At 44.3% G+C, this 23338-nt stretch overlaps 2 protein-coding genes and 1 non-coding gene across 10 annotated transcripts in view; 2 read left to right on the forward strand and 1 right to left on the reverse strand.

Annotated features, from left to right (window-relative positions):
- Positions 1-491, forward strand: part of LOC110506150 (TP53-binding protein 1) — a 45156-nt gene extending 44665 nt beyond the window's left edge. For all 7 annotated transcript variants that reach the window (XM_036981122.1, XM_036981124.1, XM_036981123.1 and 4 more), the window contains one exon: positions 33-491. In XM_036981122.1, coding sequence (XP_036837017.1) covers positions 33-229 — 197 coding nt within the window. In that variant the 3' untranslated portion in view covers positions 230-491. The remainder of the gene's footprint in view (positions 1-32) is intronic.
- Positions 481-23256, reverse strand: LOC110506838 (tubulin, gamma complex associated protein 4). 2 transcript variants are annotated; one of them, XM_036981128.1, is made up of 18 exons: positions 23052-23256; positions 22557-22685; positions 21012-21134; positions 20868-20921; positions 20121-20216; positions 18899-18978; positions 18354-18555; positions 17594-17759; positions 17095-17219; positions 16837-16887; positions 16507-16612; positions 16014-16121; positions 12659-12803; positions 9394-9571; positions 8684-8818; positions 8221-8337; positions 7942-8081; positions 481-829 (listed from the first exon to the last, which is right to left on the reverse strand). In XM_036981128.1, exons 1-18 carry the CDS (start codon positions 23127-23129, stop codon positions 823-825), a joined length of 2040 nt encoding a protein of 679 aa, XP_036837023.1. In that variant the 5' UTR covers positions 23130-23256; the 3' UTR covers positions 481-822. The 2 variants fall into 2 exon arrangements, with proteins under 2 accessions (XP_036837023.1, XP_036837024.1); XM_036981129.1 differs by having other exon boundaries at positions 20160-20216; positions 23052-23254.
- On the forward strand, positions 9243-9316 carry trnap-ugg. Its single transcript has one exon. It is a non-coding gene; the product is annotated as a tRNA-Pro (tRNA).
- Positions 23257-23338: the final 82 nt, after the last annotated feature.

The following is a 23338-nucleotide window of genomic DNA, read 5'->3' on the forward strand; positions in this document are numbered from 1 at the left end:
GCTTTCATAACGCGTCATGTTTGCGTCAACAGACATTCCTGTGGGCAAGTTTGATGTGGTGGTCACAGACCACACCTGTCCGCCATTGGTTCTGAAGAGTGTGACATCACAGGAAGTACCCATGGTGTCGCCCGAGTGGCTAATCCACAGTCTGATCTGTGGGGAGCGCCTGGGATACCATAGCAACCCCCAATATCGTCATGACTACACATCCCCACCCTCATCCTAATCCAAGCCTCCCTTCGCGCACATACAGGTTTATTGTAGGTAGAAGATGCCCTTATCCTCAGATCTGGAATCAGTTTCCCAACTCGCAATCATAACCATTATGAGGGGTGATATCTGACCCTGTGTCAGTGCTTAGGAGCAACTTGTACCTACATACACACCGTCAACCACGTTAAATGTATTGTGTCAGTTCTATTGCATGCTACTGTATATAGTTTTAACCTGTCTGTTTTTATGGAATAATAAACTGACTTTCATTTTAATTATGGTTTATTTGTCTGTTTCTTCATGAAAAGGCACACACATTAATGATACAGTATTTACAATTTATACAAGCTCTGTTACTTACCCTATTGTATCTGATTGAAACAGCCTGTTCTCAAATCGGTTTGTGCTGTATAGCCAACTCATACAGAGCAAACAGATCTGGGACCATACAGAATAATCATAGAATCAAAGACGTTTCAGGACACAATGGGGTTATGCAACAACATACTGATTTTCAAGTCCTTCCATCCGACTTGAAGATAAATGGTCTGGAACGCTTGTTACTGAAGACCTCATCTGGAAATCATCCTCCATTTTCTCTCCCAATCAGAAACTGCAAAGGAAGGCAAAATACAGGTATCAGTGTTGAGGGGTGTGCAGGGTTAAGTTCCCCCTAGACGCTGATCTTGGGTCAGTTTAGCATCTCCCCCACCAGAGCCGAGCAGCACTACGCAAGTTGCATAGGGCCCCGCCTCCCCTCGTGTCAAAGCGGGTGTCAATGTTTACAACTTCGATGAGAGGATGAAGTGGAACTATCCTTCTGGTCACGAAAGGAGAAAACACCATGAGAGTGAATTGCGGGATCAGCAATCGGGTAAACTTGTGTGCTCTCCAAATAACAGTAACGTTGATGTACTAGCTTGCAGTGCATCTCTCTCTAGTCTGTCTTGCTAACCTTGCTGGGCAGTGCATCTCCTGGTCTGTCTGTTGCTTGCCAGACACTTCCAGGAATGTGTTCTGTGACTTTGTGCCTGACAAATGTGAGAGTGAAATGCAAAGGAAAACAGTGTTTATAAACTGCAGCTCAGAAAAGATGTGCACGAAATTAAACTTGCGCTTTCCAGCAGCAACCTCTGTAAAAGCCAGTCCAGACAATATATGGGTGTGATGGCACTCCTCATAGGCACACAATTTTAAAACAAGACAATGATTATCTAGTCTCTCAGTCAAGGTTTAGTTACAACTCTGGACTATTGATGTATATATTGAATTTAAAAGTTGATATACTGGGCAATATGGATGCACATCTCTCAGTAATAATAACCAAGTATTCAGCCAAGCCATAGTATAAATAGTATTTTCTATTTGAAAATGTATAAAAGGAAATCTGGGGAAGCCAGTTTGAATGAGCCTGATGCAGAAGATAAAATGAATAGTATTCATCTATAATTTACAGGTGCTATGCTTAAGTTTGTCAGTAGTGGAGATGCTGGATCATCAGTCAGTACAAGCACAGACTCCGTTGATCCACATCCAGCCTCAGCCAGAACTAGACCCTGTACAGCCGTCTTCAGCAAATACAAACACAGACCCAGTACTGCCGTCTTCAGCAAATACAAACACAGACCCAGTACTGCCGTCTTCTGCAAGTACTAACACAGACCCAATACAGCCGTCTTCGACAAGTACTAACACAGACCCAATACAGCCGTCTTCGACAAGCACTAACACAGACCCAATACAGCAGTCTTCGACAAGCACTAACACAGACCCAATACAGCCGTCGTCGACAAGCACTAACACAGACCCAGGTGAAGTACAGGCAGCCTCAGCCAGTACTAGCACAACCAGAGGTGTACAGCCAGCATCAGATACAAGCAGCTCAGACCATAATAGAACAGTTGATGCTCCACCAAATAACCCAGCAGATTGGCCCCCAGTCTTAACAGACTTTATGAGGACTGAGTTGGTGCGCTGAGGTCCATTCAAACTAGGACTGGATTTTTCTTAACCTAAAGACAAGTCTAGAAGAGGTTTCCATCAGGCTTATTACAGAGACAGATGTCAAATGGGGAAAGATGACCAGGAGCTGGCTAAATGGGGAAAAGATTACCAGGAGCTGGCTAAATGGGGAAAAGATTACCAGGAGCTGGCTAAATGGGGAAAAGATTACCAGGAGCTGGCTAAATGGGGAAAAGATTACCAGGAGCTGGCTAAATGGGGAAAAGATTACCAGGAGCTGGCTAAATGGGGAAAAGATTACCAGGAGCTGGCTAAATGGGGAAAAGATTACCAGGAGCTGGCTAATTGGGGAAAAGATTACCAGGAGCTGGCTAAATGGGGAAAAGATTACCAGGAGCTGGCTAAATGGGGAAAAGATTACCAGGAGCTGGCTAAATGGGGAAAAGATTACCAGGAGCTGGCTAAATGGGGAAAGATTACCAGGAGCTGGCTAAATGGGGAAAGATTACCAGGAGCTGGCTAAATGGGTAAAAGATTACCAGGAGCTGGCTAAATGGGGAAAAGATTACCAGGAGCTGGCTAAATGGGGAAAAGATTACCAGGAGCTGGCTAAATGGGGAAAAGATTACCAGGAGCTGGCTAAATGGGGAAAAGATTACCAGGAGCTGGCTAAATGGGGAAAAGATTACCAGGAGCTGGCTAAATGGGGAAAAGATTACCAGGAGCTGGCTAAATGGGGAAAAGATTACCAGGAGCTGGCTAAATGGGGAAAAGATTACCAGGAGCTGGCTAAATGGGGAAAAGATTACCAGGAGCTGGCTAAATGGGGAAAAGATTACCAGGAGCTGGCTAAATGGGGAAAAGATTACCAGGAGCTGGCTAAATGGGGAAAAGATTACCAGGAGCTGGCTAAATGGGGAAAAGATTACCAGGAGCTGGCTTTCATAACCAAAAACACTGCATTGTTTTAGCTGTAAATTCTTTTTAACTAAAGACTACAAAATAATAAAGGAAGGCGTGAATGACTGGTCAAATATCAACGCCATTCTGAAACACCGTGAGGATAGTCCTGAACACAAACAATATGATTAAGTGGAGAGAACTTGATCTGCGCCTAAGTCGGGGACAGACTCTTGACCAGATACAAATGACAATTTTGGAGGCTGAAAGAAAGAGATGGCGAGATGTCTTTACACGTTTAATAAGTATCACCCAGTCTCTGGCTGAAAGAAACCTAGCATTCTGTGGTTCATCAGACAAACTCTTCCAACCAGAATGGAAACTTCCTAAAAGGAGGTTGAATTACTGGCAAAATTTGACCCCGTTATGGAAAATCATCTCAGCAAAATTAAAGATGGAGAGACACATGTTCATTACCTTGGGAAGCGCACACAGAATGAGCTGATACAGATTGTGAGTGACAAGATTCTAGAAGCAATGATGACTCAAAGTACTTCTCCATTATCTTGAACCTGACATTAGTCACCAGGAGCAAATGTCCATTATTCTGAGAAGCGTGGCTTTAAGGGAAAGCCAGAGATCAAGGTGCACTTCCTTGGCTTTGTGAACGTTGAGGTTACAACAGGCTTGAATCTGTGCACTGTCATCTTAGATAAGCTGAACGAGCTGAAGATTCCATTTGAAGATTGCAGAGGGCAAGCTTATGATAATGGGGGCAACATGAAGGGCAAGCACCAAGGAGTAAAGCCAGACTGCTCCAAAAAAATCCCAGAGTCGTGTTCATCCCATGTGGCGCACCTACTCTAAACATTTGGGCATGTGCAAAAGCTCTTCATCTTATTTTCAGCTGGCACACAAAGATGGAGTGTTTTGAAGAAACACATGAACATAACCGAGTGACACAAGATGGGAGAGTAGGCTCCAAAGTCTTCATGCAATCAGGTATCAGGCTTCACAAGATGGGAGAGTAGGCTCCAAAGTCATCATGCAATCAGGTATCAGGCTTCACAAGATGGGAGAGTAGGCTCCAAAGTCTTCATGCAATCAGGTATCAGGCTTCACAAGATGGGAGAGTAGGCTCCAAAGTCTTCATGCAATCAGGTATCAGGCTTCACAAGATGGGAGAGTAGGCTCCAAAGTCTTCATGCAATCAGGTATCAGGCTTCACAAGATGGGAGAGTAGGCTCCAAAGTCTTCATGCAATCAGGTATCAGGCTTCACAAGATGGGAGAGTAGGCTCCAAAGTCTTCATGCAATCAGGTATCAGGCTTCACAAGATGGGAGAGTAGGCTCCAAAGCGTTCATGCAATCAGGTATCAGGCTTCACAAGATGGGAGAGTAGGCTCCAAAGTCTTCATGCAATCAGGAATCAGGCTTCACAAGATGGGAGAGTAGGCTCCAAAGTCTTCATGCAATCAGGTATCAGGCTTCACAAGATGGGAGAGTAGGCTCCAAAGTCTTCATGCAATCAGGTATCAGGCTTCACAAGATGGGAGAGTAGGTTCCAAAGTCTTCATGCAATCAGGTATCAGGCTTCACAAGATGGGAGAGTAGGCTCCAAAGTGTTCATGCAATCAGGTATCAGACTTCTGAGGTTCGGGAGGCATTACTGGAAGCCAGACAGACGATCAACGATCCTATGGCCAAAGTGGAGGCACAAGCACTTGCAGAGGAAGTTGGGTCCTACCGCTTCTTGATTTGCTGTGTCGTATGGTGTGAGATACTGACAATAACAAACAAAGTGAACAACCTCCTCCAATCCGCCTCAATGCAGTTGAATATCGCCGTGAATTTAATCTCAAATGCAAAGGCCTCCCTCACTTCACACCGGGAAACTGGATTCTCTGAGGCCCAGACAACATTATTTGTGAAGAAATTAATGTGGGGGCTTTTCTGAAAGAGAAGAGACAGCAAGAGATATTTCAGCTACGAGGCTCCTGATGAACCAGTGACTGACGCACTGAAAAACCTTGAAGTCAACTACTTCAACATTGTGATCGACTCTGCTGTGACATCCACGGATGAGAGATTTGAAACACTCAACCAGGTGAAAACCAAATATGGAGTATTGCTGAACTTCAGTACTGCCTCTCAGATGTCCAGTGAATCTTAAGGCTCAGTGCATGGAAGTTAAACTCTCTAACCTTCAGAGATGTCTGTGACATCAGTGGAATGGATCTGGCACATGAGATTCAGAATGTACCTGATCTGCCATCAGATGACTGCCTTTCCTTTCTCTGTGAGAACAACCTGGAGGAGCTCTATCCTAACCTCTGGACGGCCCTAAGTACTGCAGTCACTCTACCAGTAACAGTAGAATCGGCAGAGAGGAGCTTTTCAAAATAAAAGCTCATCGAAAGCTACCTGAGGTCTTCCATGTCTCAGGAAGGTTTGGGTGGTCTGGCCATCATGATGTGGGGAAACACATGTCCTTTGATGACTTCGCATCAAGAATGAGCAGAAGAGGAATATTTTGATGGTAAGATTTGAATTCAAATGTTTGGACACTTAGTAACATTGTCAGATTGTATGTCAGAAGTGCATGTGTGTAAATGACTGCTTACATAACTATGTGACATACTTTCTCCATGTCTTCCAGACAGTCCAGATAGACTGGTGTCCATGCTGATGCTGAAAATGCCCAGGCTGTAGAACGAACCAAAGTTAATCACACAGCTGTATAGGTTTTATTTGACTATTTTAAGACATATAGCTGCAGCCAGAGCCTATAGGCTTATGTTTACATTGTATAGACAAAGCTACATGTGAGGACTGGACTAATTACCAGGCAGCAGAGCCAAAGGTCACTGTTATATTGGATTATTTTCTACAATTTCTTATTTACGTTAATATTCAATTATCATAAGATTCTATAGAACATATATTAATTAAATATTGTTTGTTTATACCTCATTCTGTTCTGTATAGGTCTACTTATTCTTAGACTGACAGATGGAGCAAACTGTTTTAAAGGAGGGAGGATTGTAGTGGGAGCACTGGGGTGTCAGGTGTGACAATGGCAAATGGTTTACAGGTCAGGTAGGAGGGGCCCTTAGCAGAATTTTGCTTAGGGCCCCAGGGAGGACAGGACCGGCTCTGTTCCCCACGATTGGTTAGGATTGGTAGAGGGGGAGGTGATCGCATCATGTCAGGTCCCTACCTGCCCAGGGTGCAGTGTAGTGTCATGTCTGGTCCCTACCTGCCCAGGGTGTAGTGTAGTGTCATGTCTGGTCCCTACCTGCCCAGGGTGTAGTGTCATGTCTGGTCCCTACCTGCCCAGGGTGCAGTGTAGTGTCATGTCTGGTCCCTACCTGCCCAGGGTGTAGTGTAGTGTCATGTCTGGTCCCTACCTGCCCAGGGTGTAGTGTCATGTCTGGTCCCTACCTGCCCAGGGTGCAGTGTAGTGTCATGTCTGGTCCTTACCTGCCCAGGGTGTAGTGTAGTGTCATGTCTGGTCCCTACCTGCCCAGGGTGTAGTGTAGTGTCATGTCTGGTCCCTACCTGCCCAGGGTGTAGTGTAGTGTCATGTCTGGTCCCTACCTGCCCAGGGTGTAGTGTAGTGTCATGCCAGGTCAATACCTGCCCAGGGTGTAGTGTAGTGTCATGTCTGGTCCCTACCTGCCCAGGGTGCAGTGTAGTGTCATGTCTGGTCCCTACCTGCCCAGGGTGTAGTGTAGTGTCATGTCTGGTCCCTACCTGCCCAGGGTGTAGTGTAGTGTCATGTCTGGTCCCTACCTGCCCAGGGTGTAGTGTCATGTCTGGTCCCTACCTGCCCAGGGTGTAGTGTCATGTCTGGTCCCTACCTGCCCAGGGTGTAGTGTAGTGTCATGTCTGGTCCCTACCTGCCCAGGGTGTAGTGTAGTGTCATGTCTGGTCCCTACCTGCCCAGGGTGTAGTGTCATGTCTGGTCCCTACCTGCCCAGGGTGCAGTGTAGTGTCATGTCAGGTCCCTCCCTACCTGCCCAGGGTGCAGTGGTGTCATGTCTGGTCCCTACCTGCCCAGGGTGTAGTGTAGTGTCATGTCAGGTCCCTCCCTGCCCAGGGTGTAGTGTCATGTCATGTCTGGTCCCTACCTGCCCAGGGTGTAGTGTAGTGTCATGTCTGGTCCCTACCTGCCCAGGGTGTAGTGTAGTGTCATGTCTGGTCCCTACCTGCCCAGGGTGCAGTGTAGTGTCATGTCTGGTCCCTCCCTGCCCAGGGTGCAGTGGTGTCATGTCTGGTCCCTACCTGCCCAGGGTGTAGTGTAGTGTCATGTCAGGTCCCTACCTGCCCAGGGTGTAGTGTAGTGTCATGTCTGGTCCCTACCTGCCCAGGGTGTAGTGTAGTGTCATGTCTGGTCCCTACCTGCCCAGGGTGTAGTGTAGTGTCATGTCTGGTCCCTACCTGCCCAGGGTGTAGTGTAGTGTCATGTCTGGTCCCTACCTGCCCAGGGTGTAGTGTAGTGTCATGTCAGGTCCCTACCTGCCCAGGGTGCAGTGGTGTCATGTCTGGTCCCTACCTGCCCAGGGTGTAGTGTAGTGTCATGTCAGGTCCCTCCCTGCCCAGGGTGTAGTGTCATGTCAGGTCCCTACCTGCCCAGGGTGTAGTGTAGTGTCATGTCTGGTCCCTACCTGCCCAGGGTGTAGTGTAGTGTCATGTCTGGTCCCTACCTGCCCAGGGTGTAGTGTAGTGTCATGTCTGGTCCCTACCTGCCCAGGGTGCAGTGGTGTCATGTCTGGTCCCTACCTGCCCAGGGTGTAGTGTAGTGTCATGTCTGGTCCCTACCTGCCCAGGGTGTAGTGTAGTGTCATGTCAGGTCCCTACCTGCCCAGGGTGCCTCCTGACTGGGTGTAGTACTTGTTGTAGTCCAGCCTGAGCAGCAGCTGAGCCAGGTCAGAGTTGATCTGGTGGTTTCTGACACCTGACAGGATCTTGAAGAGCAGGAAGGACTGACGACTGAAACCCTGAAATTACATATGAAGTACTTCATTGTTTGCATTGGCCATTTAGCACCAAAGACTACAAGCAATTACTATAATATAGTAATATAGGCGTGACAATGGGTGAAAGGTTATTGTTAGCAGTTCTAGCAGACAGCCTTACCTTGACCAAGATGTCCAGTTGGGCTGTTCCTCTCTCATCCAGCGGAGCCACGTTCTGGCTGACCAATGAGCAGAAGTTGTGACACAGCTCCAGGATCTCATTCAGACAGTGGAACACCTGGGATAGGAGAGAAGACATTAGACAAAATTCAAAAATGAATGGGAAACCATAGCTAAGTGGTCATTCAAGGCTGAATCCTAATTTGATAGTGTTGTTATGCATGATTAGCACTCAACACACAATAACACGTTCAAGGTTGTCTTCATTTCAGTCGCGTTGTGCCATTGGGTCAAGTAAGTGGTTACCTGGTCAGGTAAGTGGTTACCTTGTCAGGAACCATATCAAAGTGACATGGCAATCTGATCATCTGCATAACGTTACTGCAATAAAGAAGACGTTGAAGTGGCCTTAAATTACTGCCACATTGTATTCACATCAAATGCTAATAAATTGAGACGCTAACTGGCTTGAGCAGGATGAAGGACTGTGCTAGCAGGTTGCTAAGGAAGTGGTCGTGGGCCAGCCGGATGCTCTCAAAGTCTCTGGTGGAGTTGATCTGCTGCAGCAGCTGAGAGAACTGAGACTCCAGCACGTCCACCTGAGAGAGGAGGGAGGAGAGAGGAGGAGAGAGGAGCAGCACAGCCCATGTTAGAAATATGGCACCAACAACAAGGTCATTCATAGCCTGGTCATAGGAATAGATGTGTTGTCTTGCCAACTACTATGACCACCTTTGAGCTGGCTATACAGATATGGGACCAGTTTTGAAAGAGGGCCCGAGCAGCAAAAACAAATGTGCATTGTAGTTGTAGAACAAAAAAAGGAATGCTTGTTTGCATTAATATGGCCATGGTAAACTGAGTGTGGTGCATTGAGCCTCTCAAATTTCCTCCCAAAGCTGAATATGAACAGGTAAAAAAACTATACAGTCTTGTCTTTACTACTGCTCTCTATTCTTAAAAACAGACCAGATGCACTGTACAGTACTTAGTCTTTGGGTGTACAGATGACACGTGGTTGTGGTTCCGTGTGGCTCAGTTGGTAGAGCATGGCACTTGGAAAGCCAGGGTTGTGGGTTCGATTCCCACGGGGGACAAGTATGAAAAAGTATGCACTCACTACTGTGACAGTGTCTGCTAAATGACACTTGTTATTTCCTGGAGATATAATCACCTGTAGGTAGTACTGCAGATTGTCCACCAGGAAAGCCATGTGGTTACGTAGCCTCCACTTGACAGCGTCTGTCTGGTTGGATTTGAGGTGTTTCCTCTGCATCTGTAGAGCCCAGCAGTGCTGCAGCTCAGACTGCACCCGCCGCACACTAAGCAGGTAACGAAATATCACATTATACCTGGGAGACAGGACAGAGTCAGGGATATTACATTATACTTGGGAGTCAGGACAGAGTCAGGGATATACCAGGGAGACAGGACAGAGTCAGGGATATTACATTATACCTGGGAGTCAGGACAGAGTCAGGGATATTACATTATACCTGGGAGACAGGACACGGTCGGGAATATTACATTTTACCTGGGGGACAGGACGATAGTGTCAGTTTCAGGAAGACTAGCTAAGTCTAAACTGAATCGGACACAACTGATCATAAGGAAAATAAAAACAAGTTATATATACAGTGCCTTGCGAAAGTATTCGGCCCCCTTGAACTTTGCGACCTTTTGCCACATTTCAGGCTTCAAACATAAAGATATAAAACTGTATTTTTTTGTGAAGAATCAACAACAAGTGGGACACAATCATGAAGTGGAACGACATTTATTGGATATTTCAAACTTTTTTAACAAATCAAAAACTGAAAAATTGGGCGTGCAAAATTATTCAGCCCCCTTAAGTTAATACTTTGTAGCGCCACCTTTTGCTGCGATTACAGCTGTAAGTCGCTTGGGGTATGTCTCTATCAGTTTTGCACATCGAGAGACTGACATTTTTTCCCATTCCTCCTTGCAAAACAGCTCGAGCTCAGTGAGGTTGGATGGAGAGCATTTGTGAACAGCAGTTTTCAGTTCTTTCCACAGATTCTCGATTGGATTCAGGTCTGGACTTTGACTTGGCCATTCTAACACCTGGATATGTTAATTTTTGAACCATTCCATTGTAGATTTTGCTTTATGTTTTTGATCATTGTCTTGTTGGAAGACAAATCTCCGTCCCAGTCTCAGGTCTTTTGCAGACTCCATCAGGTTTTCTTCCAGAATGGTCCTGTATTTGGCTCCATCCATCTTCCCATCAATTTTAACCATCTTCCCTGTCCCTGCTGAAGAAAAGCAGGCCCAAACCATGATGCTGCCACCACCATGTTTGACAGTGGGGATGGTGTGTTCAGGGTGATGAGCTGTGTTGCTTTTACGCCAAACATAACGTTTTGTATTGTTGCCAAAAAGTTCCATTTTGGTTTCATCTGACCAGAGCACCTTCTTCCACATGTTTGGTGTGTCTCCTAGGTGGCTTGTGGCAAACTTTAAACAACACTTTTTATGGATATCTTTAAGAAATGACTTTCTTCTTGCCACTCTTCCATAAAGGCCAGATTTGTGCAATATACGACTGATTGTTGTCCTATGGACAGAGTCTCCCACCTCAGCTGTAGATCTCTGCAGTTCATCCAGAGTGATCATGGGCCTCTTGGCTGCATCTCTGATCAGTCTTCTCCTTGTATGAGCTGAAAGTTTAGAGGGACGGCCAGGTCTTGGTAGATTTGCAGTGGTCTGATACTCCTTCCATTTCAATATTATCGCTTGCACAGTGCTCCTTGGGATGTTTAAAGCTTGGGAAATCTTTTTGTATCCAAATCCGGCTTTAAACTTCTTCACAACAGTATCTCGGACCTGCCTGGTGTGTTCCTTGTTCTTCATGATGCTCTCTGCGCTTTTGACGGAACTCTGAGACTATCACAGTGCAGGTGCATTTATACGGAGACTTGATTACACACAGGTGGATTGTATTTATCATCATTAGTCATTTAGGTCAACATTGGATCATTCAGAGATCCTCACTGAATTTCTGGAGAGAGTTTGCTGCACTGAAAGTAAAGGGGCTGAATAATTTTGCACACCCAATTTTTCAGTTTTTGATTTGTTAAAAAAGTTTGAAATATCCAATAAATGTCGTTCCACTTCATGATTGTGTCCCACTTGTTGTTGATTCTTCACAAAAAAAATACAGTTTTATATCTTTATGTTTGAAGCCTGAAATGTGGCAAAAGGTCGCAAAGTTCAAGGGGGCCGAATACTTTCGCAAGGCACTGTATATTTTTTTACCTTTATTTAACTAGGCAAGTCAGTTAAGAACAAATTCTTATTTTCAATGACGGCCTAGGAACAGTGGGTTAACTGCCTGTTCAGGGGCAGAACAACAGACTTGTACCTTGCCAGCTCGGGGATTTGAACTTGAAACAAGCCGGAAATGTTCCACAGGGATGTTGATCCATGCTGACATGATGGCACCATGCAGTTGCTGCAGATTGGCTATGGTCTACCAGCATCCATCGGACTGTACCATTTACACCAGGCAGGATGGGTTCCATGGACTCATCCTACATCTGCCATCAACATGATGCAACAGGAACCGGGATTCGTCGGACCAGGCAATGTTTTTCCACTCCTCAATTGTCCAGTGTTGGTGATGGCCTGCCCACTGGAGCCGCTTCTTCTTGTTTTTACCTGTTAGGAGTGGAACCCAGTGTGGTCGTCTGCTGCAATAGCCCATCTGTGACAAAGGTTGGCGAGTTCTGCGTTCCGAGAAGCCGTACTGCAGACCACTGTTGTACTGCACCGTTATTTGCCTGTTTGTGGCCCGACTGTTAGATTGCATGATTCTTACCATTCTCCTTCAACCTCTCATCAACGAGCGGTTTTTGCCCACAGGACTGACACTGACTGGATGGTTTTTTGTTTGTCACACCATTCTCTGTAAACCCTAGACACTGTTATGCGTGAAAAGCCCAGGAGGGCGGCCGTTTGTGAGATACTGGATCCGGCACGCCTGGCAGCGACGATCATACCAGTCACTTAGGTCAGTCATTTTGCCCATTCTAACGTTCAATCGAACAGTAACTGAATGCCTCAATGCCTGTCTACCTGCATTATATAGCAAGCCACAGACTCACTGTCTGTAGGGAGATCCATTTTCGTGAACCTAATAAGGTTGGGAGTGTAATGTTTAAATATTCCATTGTCTGTTTGCACAAACATTTGCTAATGGATATCACTTCATGTTAAAGGTAGTCAGCAATGCACAAAGTAAAAAGCAATATTGTGTCGATTTCCACAACTACTAAGAGCATTGAAGCACGAGGCTAAAATTCTCCACTGTTACGGGTCCTGCAGCGATCACATTGGACCCTGGTCAAAAGTAGTGCACTATATAGGGAATAAGGGACCATTTGGGAGGCTGACGTTGCCTGCTGTACAATACTCACTTCTCCAGAACGGCAGGGGTGAAGAGGATGTGCAGGGGCCACTGGACCTTGTAGGCCAAGCCCAGAGCAGCCCAGCCCGTAGGGGGCACCTCCCTGGGGGAGGACTCCTGTGGGGGAGTTGCCCCTTCCCTGGTCCCTGTGGCATCTGAGAACACAATCATACCGTTAGCCACAGGATGGCTCCACACCAGAGTATGTCAGGAGAGTCTTAGTTAACCACTCTGCCGCTCAACATCCTTCCTCCTGCTCTGCTAAAAAAATATTTTTAAAACGCTCACAGGAACAAACAAATAAAACTGCTGCTCCAAATTCACCCCATTAATTTTTTGGTTAAAAAGAATTTAACAAACACCCCATATACTTTTGTGACTATGTACCATTTGTTTTTGAAGTAGGCTGTCATAAGAAGGTTCAACATAGGTTGTGGCCACTGTGTTAAAAACAAGTAGCTTTTTCTCTAATCGATTGATGATCAGATACGTCAGTTGTAACTGGTTCTGTTGAACTCAAATTTTACACTTGATAGACAACTTTAGTAATGTTAAAAACTTAAGACTATTTCTTAACAATAGCCTATATAGAAACCAAAACGTCTCTGGTGCAGCTGCATGGCCACATTGGTTGTCTTGTCATCAATTATACAGCCTGTGACAGATTTCTTGGTCGACTCATATCAACATCTCTGTGCATTAGTGGTGGGGTAGGCTAAATAAATACAACAGAACAGACCTTAATAAAAGAATGGTGATGAAGGAAATTAAAAATGGTGGACAGAGCATGGCCGGAGGTCGTGGCTGAACAGTACCGGAGCGCAACTGGGATTCTCTCTAACGATCCTACATTTTTTATTTTTTATTTATTTTTTTATTCAGCCAAATAACACACTCCATTCCTCTCTCCACATACTCTGATCCACTCCATCACATTGTTCACAAGATGGCACACACTGGGTAGAAGACATAGAAGAATGACCATCCCAAATAGCACCCTATTCCCTATGAAGTGCACTACTTTGACCAGAACTTTGTGAAGAATAGTGCACTATTATGTGGATTAGGGTGCCAAGTTCAACAGCCTTCTTTTCTCGTCTGCTTTTAAAAAGATACCAGGTGACTTCCCAGTACACATCCATCAGATTGCCTTCTCTCATCTGGTGTTCCCAGGTTATAGCAGGAGAGATGAGGGAGAGATGACCAAGACAGGCATGCATAGACTGTCTTACAGTTAGCCACCAGATGGCAGCAACTGGTTACAAGAAAATATACTGGAGCACACAGCCGCCGGTCCCAATATGTTCCTTACCCCTTCCCCTTGGCCCTGACCTTTCCATGTTTACAGATCTGAATGGTATAAAAAGGTATAAGAAGTGTCATGGTGGACCTTCCGCCATATTACAGATCTGAATGGTATAAAAAGGTATAAGAAGTGTCATGGTGGACCTTCCGCCACATTACAGATCTGAATGGTATAAAAAGGTATAAGAAGTGTCATGGTGGACCTTCCGCCATATTACAGATCTGAATGGTATAAAAAGGTATAAGAAGTGTCATGGTGGACCTTCCGTCACATTACAGATCTGAATGGTATAAAAAGGTATAAGAAGTGTCATGGTGGACCTTCCGCCATATTACAGATCTGAATGGTATAAAAAGGTATAAGAAGTGTCATGGTGGACCTTCCGCCATATTACAGATCTGAATGGTATAAAAAGGTATAAGAAGTGTCATGGTGGACCTTCCGCCACATTACAGATCTGAATGGTATAAAAAGGTATAAGAAGTGTCATGGTGGACCTTCCGCCCCATTACAGATCTGAATGGTATAAAAAGGTATAAGAAGTGTCATGGTGGACCTTCCGCCCCATTACAGATCTGAATGGTATAAAAAGGTATAAGAAGTGTCATGGTGGACCTTCCGCCCCATTACAGATCTGAATGGTATAAAAAGGTATAAGAAGTGTCATGGTGGACCTTCCGCCATATTACAGATCTGAATGGTATAAAAAGGTATAAGAAGTGTCATGGTGGACCTTCCGCCCCATTACAGATCTGAATGGTATAAAAAGGTATAAGAAGTGTCATGGTGGACCTTCCGCCATATTACAGATCTGAATGGTATAAAAAGGTATAAGAAGTGTCATGGTGGACCTTCCGTCACATTACAGATCTGCATGGTATAAAAAGGTATAAGAAGTGTCATGGTGGACCTTCCGCCACATTACAGATCTGAATGGTATAAAAAGGTATAAGAAGTGTCATGGTGGACCTTCCGTCACATTACAGATCTGAATGGTATAAAAAGGTATAAGAAGTGTCATGGTGGACCTTCCGCCACATTACAGATCTGAATGGTATAAAAAGGTATAAGAAGTGTCATGGTGGACCTTCCGCCACATTACAGATCTGAATGGTATAAAAAGGTATAAGAAGTGTCATGGTGGACCTTCCGCCATATTACAGATCTGAATGGTATAAAAAGGTATAAGAAGTGTCATGGTGGACCTTCCGCCATATTACAGATCTGAATGGTATAAAAAGGTATAAGAAGTGTCATGGTGGACCTTCCGCCATATTACAGATCTGAATGGTATAAAAAGGTATAAGAAGTGTCATGGTGGACCTTCCGCCACATTACAGATCTGAATGGTATAAAAAGGTATAAGAAGTGTCATGGTGGACCTTCCGCCCCATTACAGATCTGAATGGTATAAAAAGGTATAAGAAGTGTCATGGTGGACCTTCCGCCCCATTACAGATCTGAATGGTATAAAAAGGTATAAGAAGTGTCATGGTGGACCTTCCGCCATATTACAGATCTGAATGGTATAAAAAGGTATAAGAAGTGTCATGGTGGACCTTCCGCCACATTACAGATCTGAATGGTATAAAAAGGTATAAGAAGTGTCATGGTGGACCTTCCGCCACATTACAGATCTGCATGGTATAAAAAGGTATAAGAAGTGTCATGGTGGACCTTCCGCCACATTACAGATCTGCAAACATGGAAGTTAAGTTAAGGCCATGGGGTAGTAGGGAGCAGACCTGTGTTCAAATACTATTTAGGGTATTTCAATGACTTTCAAAAGACATTTCAAAGTAAATCTTTTCTTTGAAAATACAACTAGCTGAATATTGGAATGCATTTGGAAATACACTTAATGTATTGGCATGTATTACAAAATACACTGAAAATAAGTATTTCAAAAACAAATACTCATATGAACATGTACTGAGCCCAGGTCTAGTAGGGAGTGAAAAGAGAACTCTAAGCAGCTCTAGTTAAACATACAGTTAGATCACCTAGACTCCTAGTAGAGGGTTTCTGCTCCAATGAAAAGCCACTCTGAGGAACAAACCTTTGCTCTCCTTCCCCTGGTAGTCGATGGTGAGGTGCAGGAGAGGCAGGAGGTTGTCGTCGTCCAACAACACCTTGTGGGCAGCCTGCTGAAAGGCCACATTTACGTCTGTGGAAGAAGGGATGGAGAAAACAGCCACTGTTAGATCCAAAGAATGACTGCAATACACATGAACCTGTTCATATTCTTCTGTACTGCATCCTTCCTTCCTTCCTTGGAATAACAACAATCAGAAATGACTGGGTTGGTGAAAGATATTTACTGGAACCCCTACTTTGACCTAGCCACAGTGTTAGATCAGTGATCACTTCAAGAAAGGGAGGAAGTTAGGATCCAGTTTAAACTGCATTTTTAAGTATTCCAAAAGGACCATGGTTTGTGATTGAATAAAGGGGGAATTTTCCATAAGATGAAGTAGGCCCTTAGGAGGTAGAATGCGCTATCAAGTTTAGATGTCTGTTAGAGTAAACTGATCCTGGATCTGTAAACATACCGTGTTCAGTGACAGCCGTGGGCGGGGTCTTGAGCATGTGCTGAGCGTGGTCAATGAACACCTGGTACAGCTCGCCACGGCCCAACAGGTAAAAGTCCTTTATGATCTACAGGGAAAGAGAAACGGGCGTGTTTGAGGGGTCAGCTTTAACAAGGCGAGGCACAGAATCACTCATCTTGATCACATAAGGAGTAGTTATTTGAGATGCAAGGGGATTTGTAGATACGTGATTCTCAGCAGTCCGACAGCAATGTAGTCGAGCTCAAACATGACCACTAACAATCTGAAATCAACTGTACACTGTCACAGCTAGATAGTCCAAATACAAACCTTCAGTTGCCCCAGGAGATCAGATTCCTCCACCATTAATGTCCACAGGTGCTGCAAATAGAAGGATACATTCATTCACCAACTGTTGATTGGATTCACATACCGACGACTGATGTATGGGGTTATTGAGATGAATATGGCCCTAATATCAACTGAATAGAACAGGACCTTTTTGTCCAGCTGATAGTGGGAAGTTGCAGCAGACGTTACAAACACATATCTGACATTTCCTCAGATATGGTGAAGTGCGAAGCCCACCTCTGCCACGGTGCTGCGGATGCCGTCTATGAGGTTCTCAAAGTCCACTAGGCTGAAGAGGGGCTGCTGTTTGAGACGGTGCAGCTCTGTTGCAAACATGTCCTCCTGGTGCTTCAGTATAGAGCCTGGACACAAACACACACAGAGGGAGGAAAACATGATCCATCAAATCCTCCAAAATCTTTCATTCCAAGTTGAACGTGGATCTCCTGAAGTGATATTGTCGCAATATGTTACATTGAAGTAGTGCTCGGCGAGATAGTTCGTGATTTTTTTGTTGTTGAAGTTTTTAGAGAAGCGTAGCAACCAAAGCAAACCAAATAGATGCCAAAATCAGCAATAGTACTAATGGTGCTTACCTGAGTGAGGGTGAAAAGACAGAAAACGCCCCCTTTCTCCTCCCTCTACTGTTTCCCTACTGTAGCTAAATCCTTAACAAGTCAACGTGAAACGTAGCTACAGCTAATAACAAAGGTACATGTGTGGACCAGGTTCTCACCAGCTCTGGACGGGCTGTGGTTGTGGTTCTCAAACATCTGGACGGACTCCCCCACGAAGAGGATCTTCTCAGCCACGCGGATGGGGACGTAGGAGGGCAGCATCTCAGCCCGCAGAGAGAACTGCTGCAGGGACGGAGCCAGCATGTTCTCTTCCTCTATCAGCCTCTACAACAGAATACAGACAACAGCATCGTTCATTAGGGAACACAATGGAAAACATTTTCAAACAGAAAACCAAAATGAGCATGTCTTATTGGACCAGTCTGGGTACTCACTCCCTGTTTCAGTTAGTTTTTCCCTGCTTTGTGCCTTATGAACATGACCCAAATCAGCCTCCTGAAACTGACTGGAAGTACATACAGACTTTTAGATCTTATCCATCCTACAATCTTTACTCCAACAGTAGTGGTGCAAGCTTTACACTAACGCAAGCACTTCAAATCCAGGTGGACAGATAAAGTGCCAAGGTATGAAGTAGGATGAAATTACCCATAGACACTGATCTTAGGTCAGTTTTGCCTCCCCACCCGATATTTAAGTTTAGGATTTTGGGGAAGATATAAACTGAACCTGAAGCTGTGCCTAAGGAAACTTCTACCCGCCATCTCGCTAGATTCTGTAGTTCTCTCAGCTGGAAACATGGATGCAATTGACAATAGATGCTGATCTAGAATCAGTTTTTCCTCTTACCTTAGATCAGCCAGTTAAGATTTGAGGAAGATATAAGCTGATCCTGAATCTTAACATAAGAGCTCTCACCAGGTCCTGTAGTTCTTTCAGCTGTTTACCGCTGAGGCCTCCAATCCCCAGGTCCTCCTCATCCTCCTCCTGGTTGGCGGCGGCCCCTCCAGCGCTGGGCCCCTGCTTCACATAGAACTCCTCACTCTGGTCCAGCAGCAGACCGTGCAGCATCCACGCCGCCAGCTGCTTGTACATCACCCCGTGGCACACCGCCAGGATCCTGTGTAGACAGACAGAGATAATTTATGTTGTGTTGCCCTAAGAAACACCAGCCAGGTATCAGTATAGATTCAAGTGTTTATGTGTAGGAGGGGATGACATGTGTCATGGGAATGATTTATCCAGGGGAGAAATAACTCATTTTAAAAAATACACACCCTGGGATCTTAAAACCCCTTCAGGTTTTGCCTGGAAATATGGCATGCATATTTCACTCTGCAGCATCAGTTTCAGGATGACACCACACATGCAGCATAGATCCAAGTAATAGCATAAACAATGCATAAAGCTTCTATATGAGGCTAACTTTACATTTGATTGAAAAAGTTGTGGCCGTAACTTACTTCTCCAGGGCCATGCGAACAGGGGGCAGACCTCCACAGCTGTGCTTGTACACCGTCTCCAGGATCTGACAGCCGTGGATCTAATTAGAACATACAGGATATGACCTCATTTCCATATTCCACACTAATTGATTCAACTGTGCCTACCCATGATGCACTCTGCTCTGAGCGCTGTGACAACTTTGCGCCCCTGTACCACAGCAGCCACCATGATGAACTTTAAATTGGTAGAAAGATGGTATTGTTACAGAAAAATTCTAAACTAAGTCACATCAGAAATGTGTTGACCTTTGAGAACACAAAGTTTTTGTAGAGCGCTATGGGTGTATGAAAAGTGCTTTATGAGTGTCTTAAATCATTTCCTCCAAAGTAATTGTGTTTGTGTGATTTCTCAGTCATATCATGCCCTTATCTTCTGGGACTGTATTGTCTCATCTCCATTGTAATGCCTTCACCTTCTGGGACTCTTGTCTTGTCTCCATTGTAATGCCCTTATCTTCTGGGACTGTCTCGTCTCCATTGTAATGCCCTTCCTTACCTTCTGGGACTGTCTCGTCTCCATTGTAATGCCCTTACCTTCTGGGACTGTCTTGTCTCCATTGTAATGCCCTTACCTTCTGGGACTGTATCGTCTCCATTGTAATGCCCTTACCTTCTGGGACTGTATTGTCTCCATTGTAATGCCCTTACCTTCTGGGACTGTCTTGTCTCCATTGTAATGCCCTAACCTTCTGGGACTGTATTGTCTCCATTGTAATGCCCTTACCTTCTGGGACTGTATTGTCTCCATTGTAATGCCCTTACCTTCTGGGACTGTATTGTCTCCATTGTAATGCCCTTACCTTCTGGGACTGTATCGTCTCCATTGTAATGCCCTTACCTTCTGGGACTGTATTGTCTCCATTGTAATGCCCTTACCTTCTGGGACTGTATTGTCTCCATTGTAATGCCCTTACCTTCTGGGACTGTATTGTCTCCATTGTAATGCCCTTACCTTCTGGGACTGTATTGTCTCCACTATAATGCCCTTACCTTCTGGGACTGTATTGTCTCCATTGTAATGCCCTTACCTTCTGGGACTGTATTGTCTCCATTGTAATGCCCTTACCTTCTGGGACTGTATTGTCTCCATTGTAATGCCCTTACCTTCTGGGACTGTATTGTCTCCATTGTAATGCCCTTACCTTCTGGGACTGTATCGTCTCCATTGTAATGCCCTTACCTTCTGGGACTGTATTGGTCTCCATTGTAATGCCCTTACCTTCTGGGACTTTATTGTCTCCACCACCACCATAACAGAGGGAAACAGCAACTGAAACTGGAGAAGAACAACATGATTACATAAAATGACTAGGGTATATTGTTAAATGAATATTTTATTTCCTAATTCCATTCATGACATATTGAAAGATACTGTGGATCTTGTGACTGTAGGTGTGGAAGTTGACATTTAAAGATGGAATCCACATTAGAGGAAACAGCACCACTGTCTGAATTGGATGCTGTGGATGAAAATCCAGCACTTGGAGAAAGAGGAAATTAGGAATATATGTATAATTAGTAAACTACATGTACAGTACATGTGAGCGAAAGTAGCAGTTTAAGTATTTTTGTCCGTTAGTTTACTCCAATCAGGGGAGGGGTGGAAGGGTGGCAGCGCCACTGTACACCCCCAGCACTTTGTTATTGTTTTTGTCTTGTGGATGAAATGGAGGTGAGGTGCGTCGAGCAGTGTGGTCAAAGAAAAAACGTGCAGTACATATTGTTCTGTTTTATCGCGTGCAAAGACGTTTGAGGGGGAAAAACAGTGTTTGTAGCTTGCAGTAACTTGTTTGTTGTTGTAATATCCTAAACTGTTTCACCATTAAGGATTACCGCTTTAAAGGTCTAAAACAATTCATTCTACTTCAAATGTACAACAAGCAAATCTAAATCAGAAAAACTAGTAAAAACAGTAACATGGCATTACCTGATCCAACATATAATTCACATGAGAAATGGAGAGATGCGGGTCGCCAAGAAACTGCAATGAAGAGGACAATAGTGGGATTTATTATGAATGTGCATTGTATTAATTAGTGCTACAGTGCATTTTGTAAATGATCTTCGGTACCTCTTGTTCGAGGTCCAGGAGAGCCTGTCTATAAGGCTGTAGCATGGAGTCCAGTCCCGTGCAGAAAGCCCGCAGGTAAACCCCATTGAGTCCGGCCTGGTTTGTCTGAATGGAGTGGTGCTCCTGCAAAGTACAATCACAGCTTGTTAAGACTATAGTATTTAGCTATATCTGATTAGTATTTGCTGTAATACTAGTACATCTTAATCTAAAAAACAACAACACATGGCACTCACTCTAAAGTTGGTTTAGATTCATTGTCACCGACTCTCACAGAATTTAACCAGTTAATCAGGATAAAAAATATAAACCCATCTAAGGGGAGGTTTCCCAGACACAGATTAAGTGTAATTCTGCACTAAAAACCATTTTCAATGGAGATTCTCCATTGAGTTCGCTTTTTAGTCCAGAGAGGTATACTACGAATCAGGTTTGAGGAGTTAGCAAAGTAACTTTGTTCAACCTGGAATAACCGGTCAAGATGAAAGAGGCTCACCTTTTAGCCAGGTACATTTCTATGGCAATGAATCCTTCAGAACTAACCTGTTCTGGGGTAGGATAACTCAGGGCTTACTATATTTATCCTGAATGAAGTGTCTGATGCCACGTTAAATACAACTAGGAACACGGATAAATATGAGGTCAAATCATAACGTCAGTGATCTAAAGGTCAGAAAGTCTGACTTTTAGAAAAAGGCCCGAGTTGGAATTCCGAGTTGGATGATCATTCAAATCGATTTTTCCCCAGTCGGAGCTACATTTTTTTTACTTTCCAGTTGTTTAGAATGTACTGAAGTCGGAGATTTACGAGTTCCTAGTTGTTTTGAGCGATTAAATATGTAATTAATCAAGCGTTTATGTAAAAAAATATATATTAAGACACCCATCACATTACACATTTAGTAATGACAAGATGCATTTGAAGGTTCACCCACAGTAAAACTTTTGCATGACAAAAACATTTTTACTGATAGGATTGGGGAAAAAAGGTGCTTGTGTGCATAGATAAGCACACCAAAGCACATCAAAAACAGCATTATTAGCCTATTTCACATCATAGCCTGCTGAATTTGCAAGATAACTTATCTTTCATGTTAATTTCGGCAGAAATGAAAATGTGGCACTGACTCTCCCATTGATTGATGGTTTCAGCATTGTCTCAATGAAGAGTTTGGCGTTCGACCAGCAACATGCGACATGCCGCTGCTAGAGTTAGCGGCATGCGGACGAGCAACATCCACCGTTGTAGTACTGATGATGTATGAGCTGGAATGTGAAGCTAATTGAAGCTGGCTAGTTTTATAAAAGCCTGAGTATATCGAGCTTCAATCGTAGTTTTCCTCAAGTCTTCACCTTATTAAAAAGTAAGAGACAAGCAGGGAGAACATTGGAGACGGAACCCCAGATATCCTTCAACGGTCTCCTCGATTCCAAATCAAATCACATTTTATTGGTCACATTCACATTTTTAAGCAGATGTTATAACGAAGGAAGTGAGAAGAGGAAAATGCTTTTGGCACTCCATCTTCTGGGTATTTATCTCACCTGCTGGTGGACATGGCCTGTGTGTTGCTCTATGAACTCTGTGAAGCGAATGTAATCGGATCCCAGTTTGCAGAGGCGGTTCAGGACACTGGTCTCACTGGGATGGAGAAAGGGCAGGTCCTGGGAGACCTACAGGAGTAGCAGAGGTTCAGTTAACCCCTTACTCATAACTCCTTAACAGTGCATTCTTGAACTATGGTTCAGTTAGCTATATGTACATCGTGGAGTAAGGTTCAGTAGGATGCATGTCACACTTACTACCAGCCACTAAACAAAACTATAGTGAAGTGTACATACAGCAACAATAGAAAAAAAATAGTGATGGGTGCCAACAAAAGCAGAAAATAAAACAATTCATAAGGTTACTTGTTGCTCAACTAGCTACTTGAGGGAAAAAAAACATTCACATAGCTAGCCAGCTTCTTGCAGCGGTGTTTGCACTTTGTAGAGCTAGCTTTGTACTGTAGTTAGGTAGGTAACGTTATCCCGATATACCTGTAAACCTGTCCGTTTGTTCCATGTGAATATAGTCCCAGGGTATCCACTTAACGCCAACAAGAGCTCGTGAATCATTTTAATTAACTTAAAATCGTATATCAGGTCAAAGTTTACATAAATTGCACTGTTGAGCCTGTCATTCAATCACAACACTGCCGATTCTGTCGCCGCCGCAACCCGATGACGTTCAATGACGAGAGTGAAGAATTATGGAAATTGTAGTCTTTCCTTTGGTTTCCACATAAGTTCATTAAACGTTTTCTTCCCTTGTACGATTGATTTAG

This window comes from Oncorhynchus mykiss, chromosome 6, assembly GCF_013265735.2.
Source record: "Oncorhynchus mykiss isolate Arlee chromosome 6, USDA_OmykA_1.1, whole genome shotgun sequence".
NCBI lineage: Eukaryota > Metazoa > Chordata > Actinopteri > Salmoniformes > Salmonidae > Oncorhynchus > Oncorhynchus mykiss.

What these genes read in the sequence shown, in the direction of transcription:
- LOC110506838 (XM_036981128.1), bottom strand. Translation starts at nt 23,129, where the DNA reads ATGATTCACGAGCTCTTGTTGGCGTTAAGTGGATACCCTGGGACTATA. An exon ending in CCAGGGGAAGGAGAGCAAAG is followed by an intron (nt 12,804 to 16,013) that starts GTTTGTTCCTCA and finishes TTGTGTTCTCAG; the next exon opens with ATGCCACAGGGACCAGGGAA. An exon ending in ATCTGCAGTACTACCTACAG is followed by an intron (nt 8,819 to 9,393) that starts GTGATTATATCT and finishes CTCCTCTCTCAG; the next exon opens with GTGGACGTGCTGGAGTCTCA.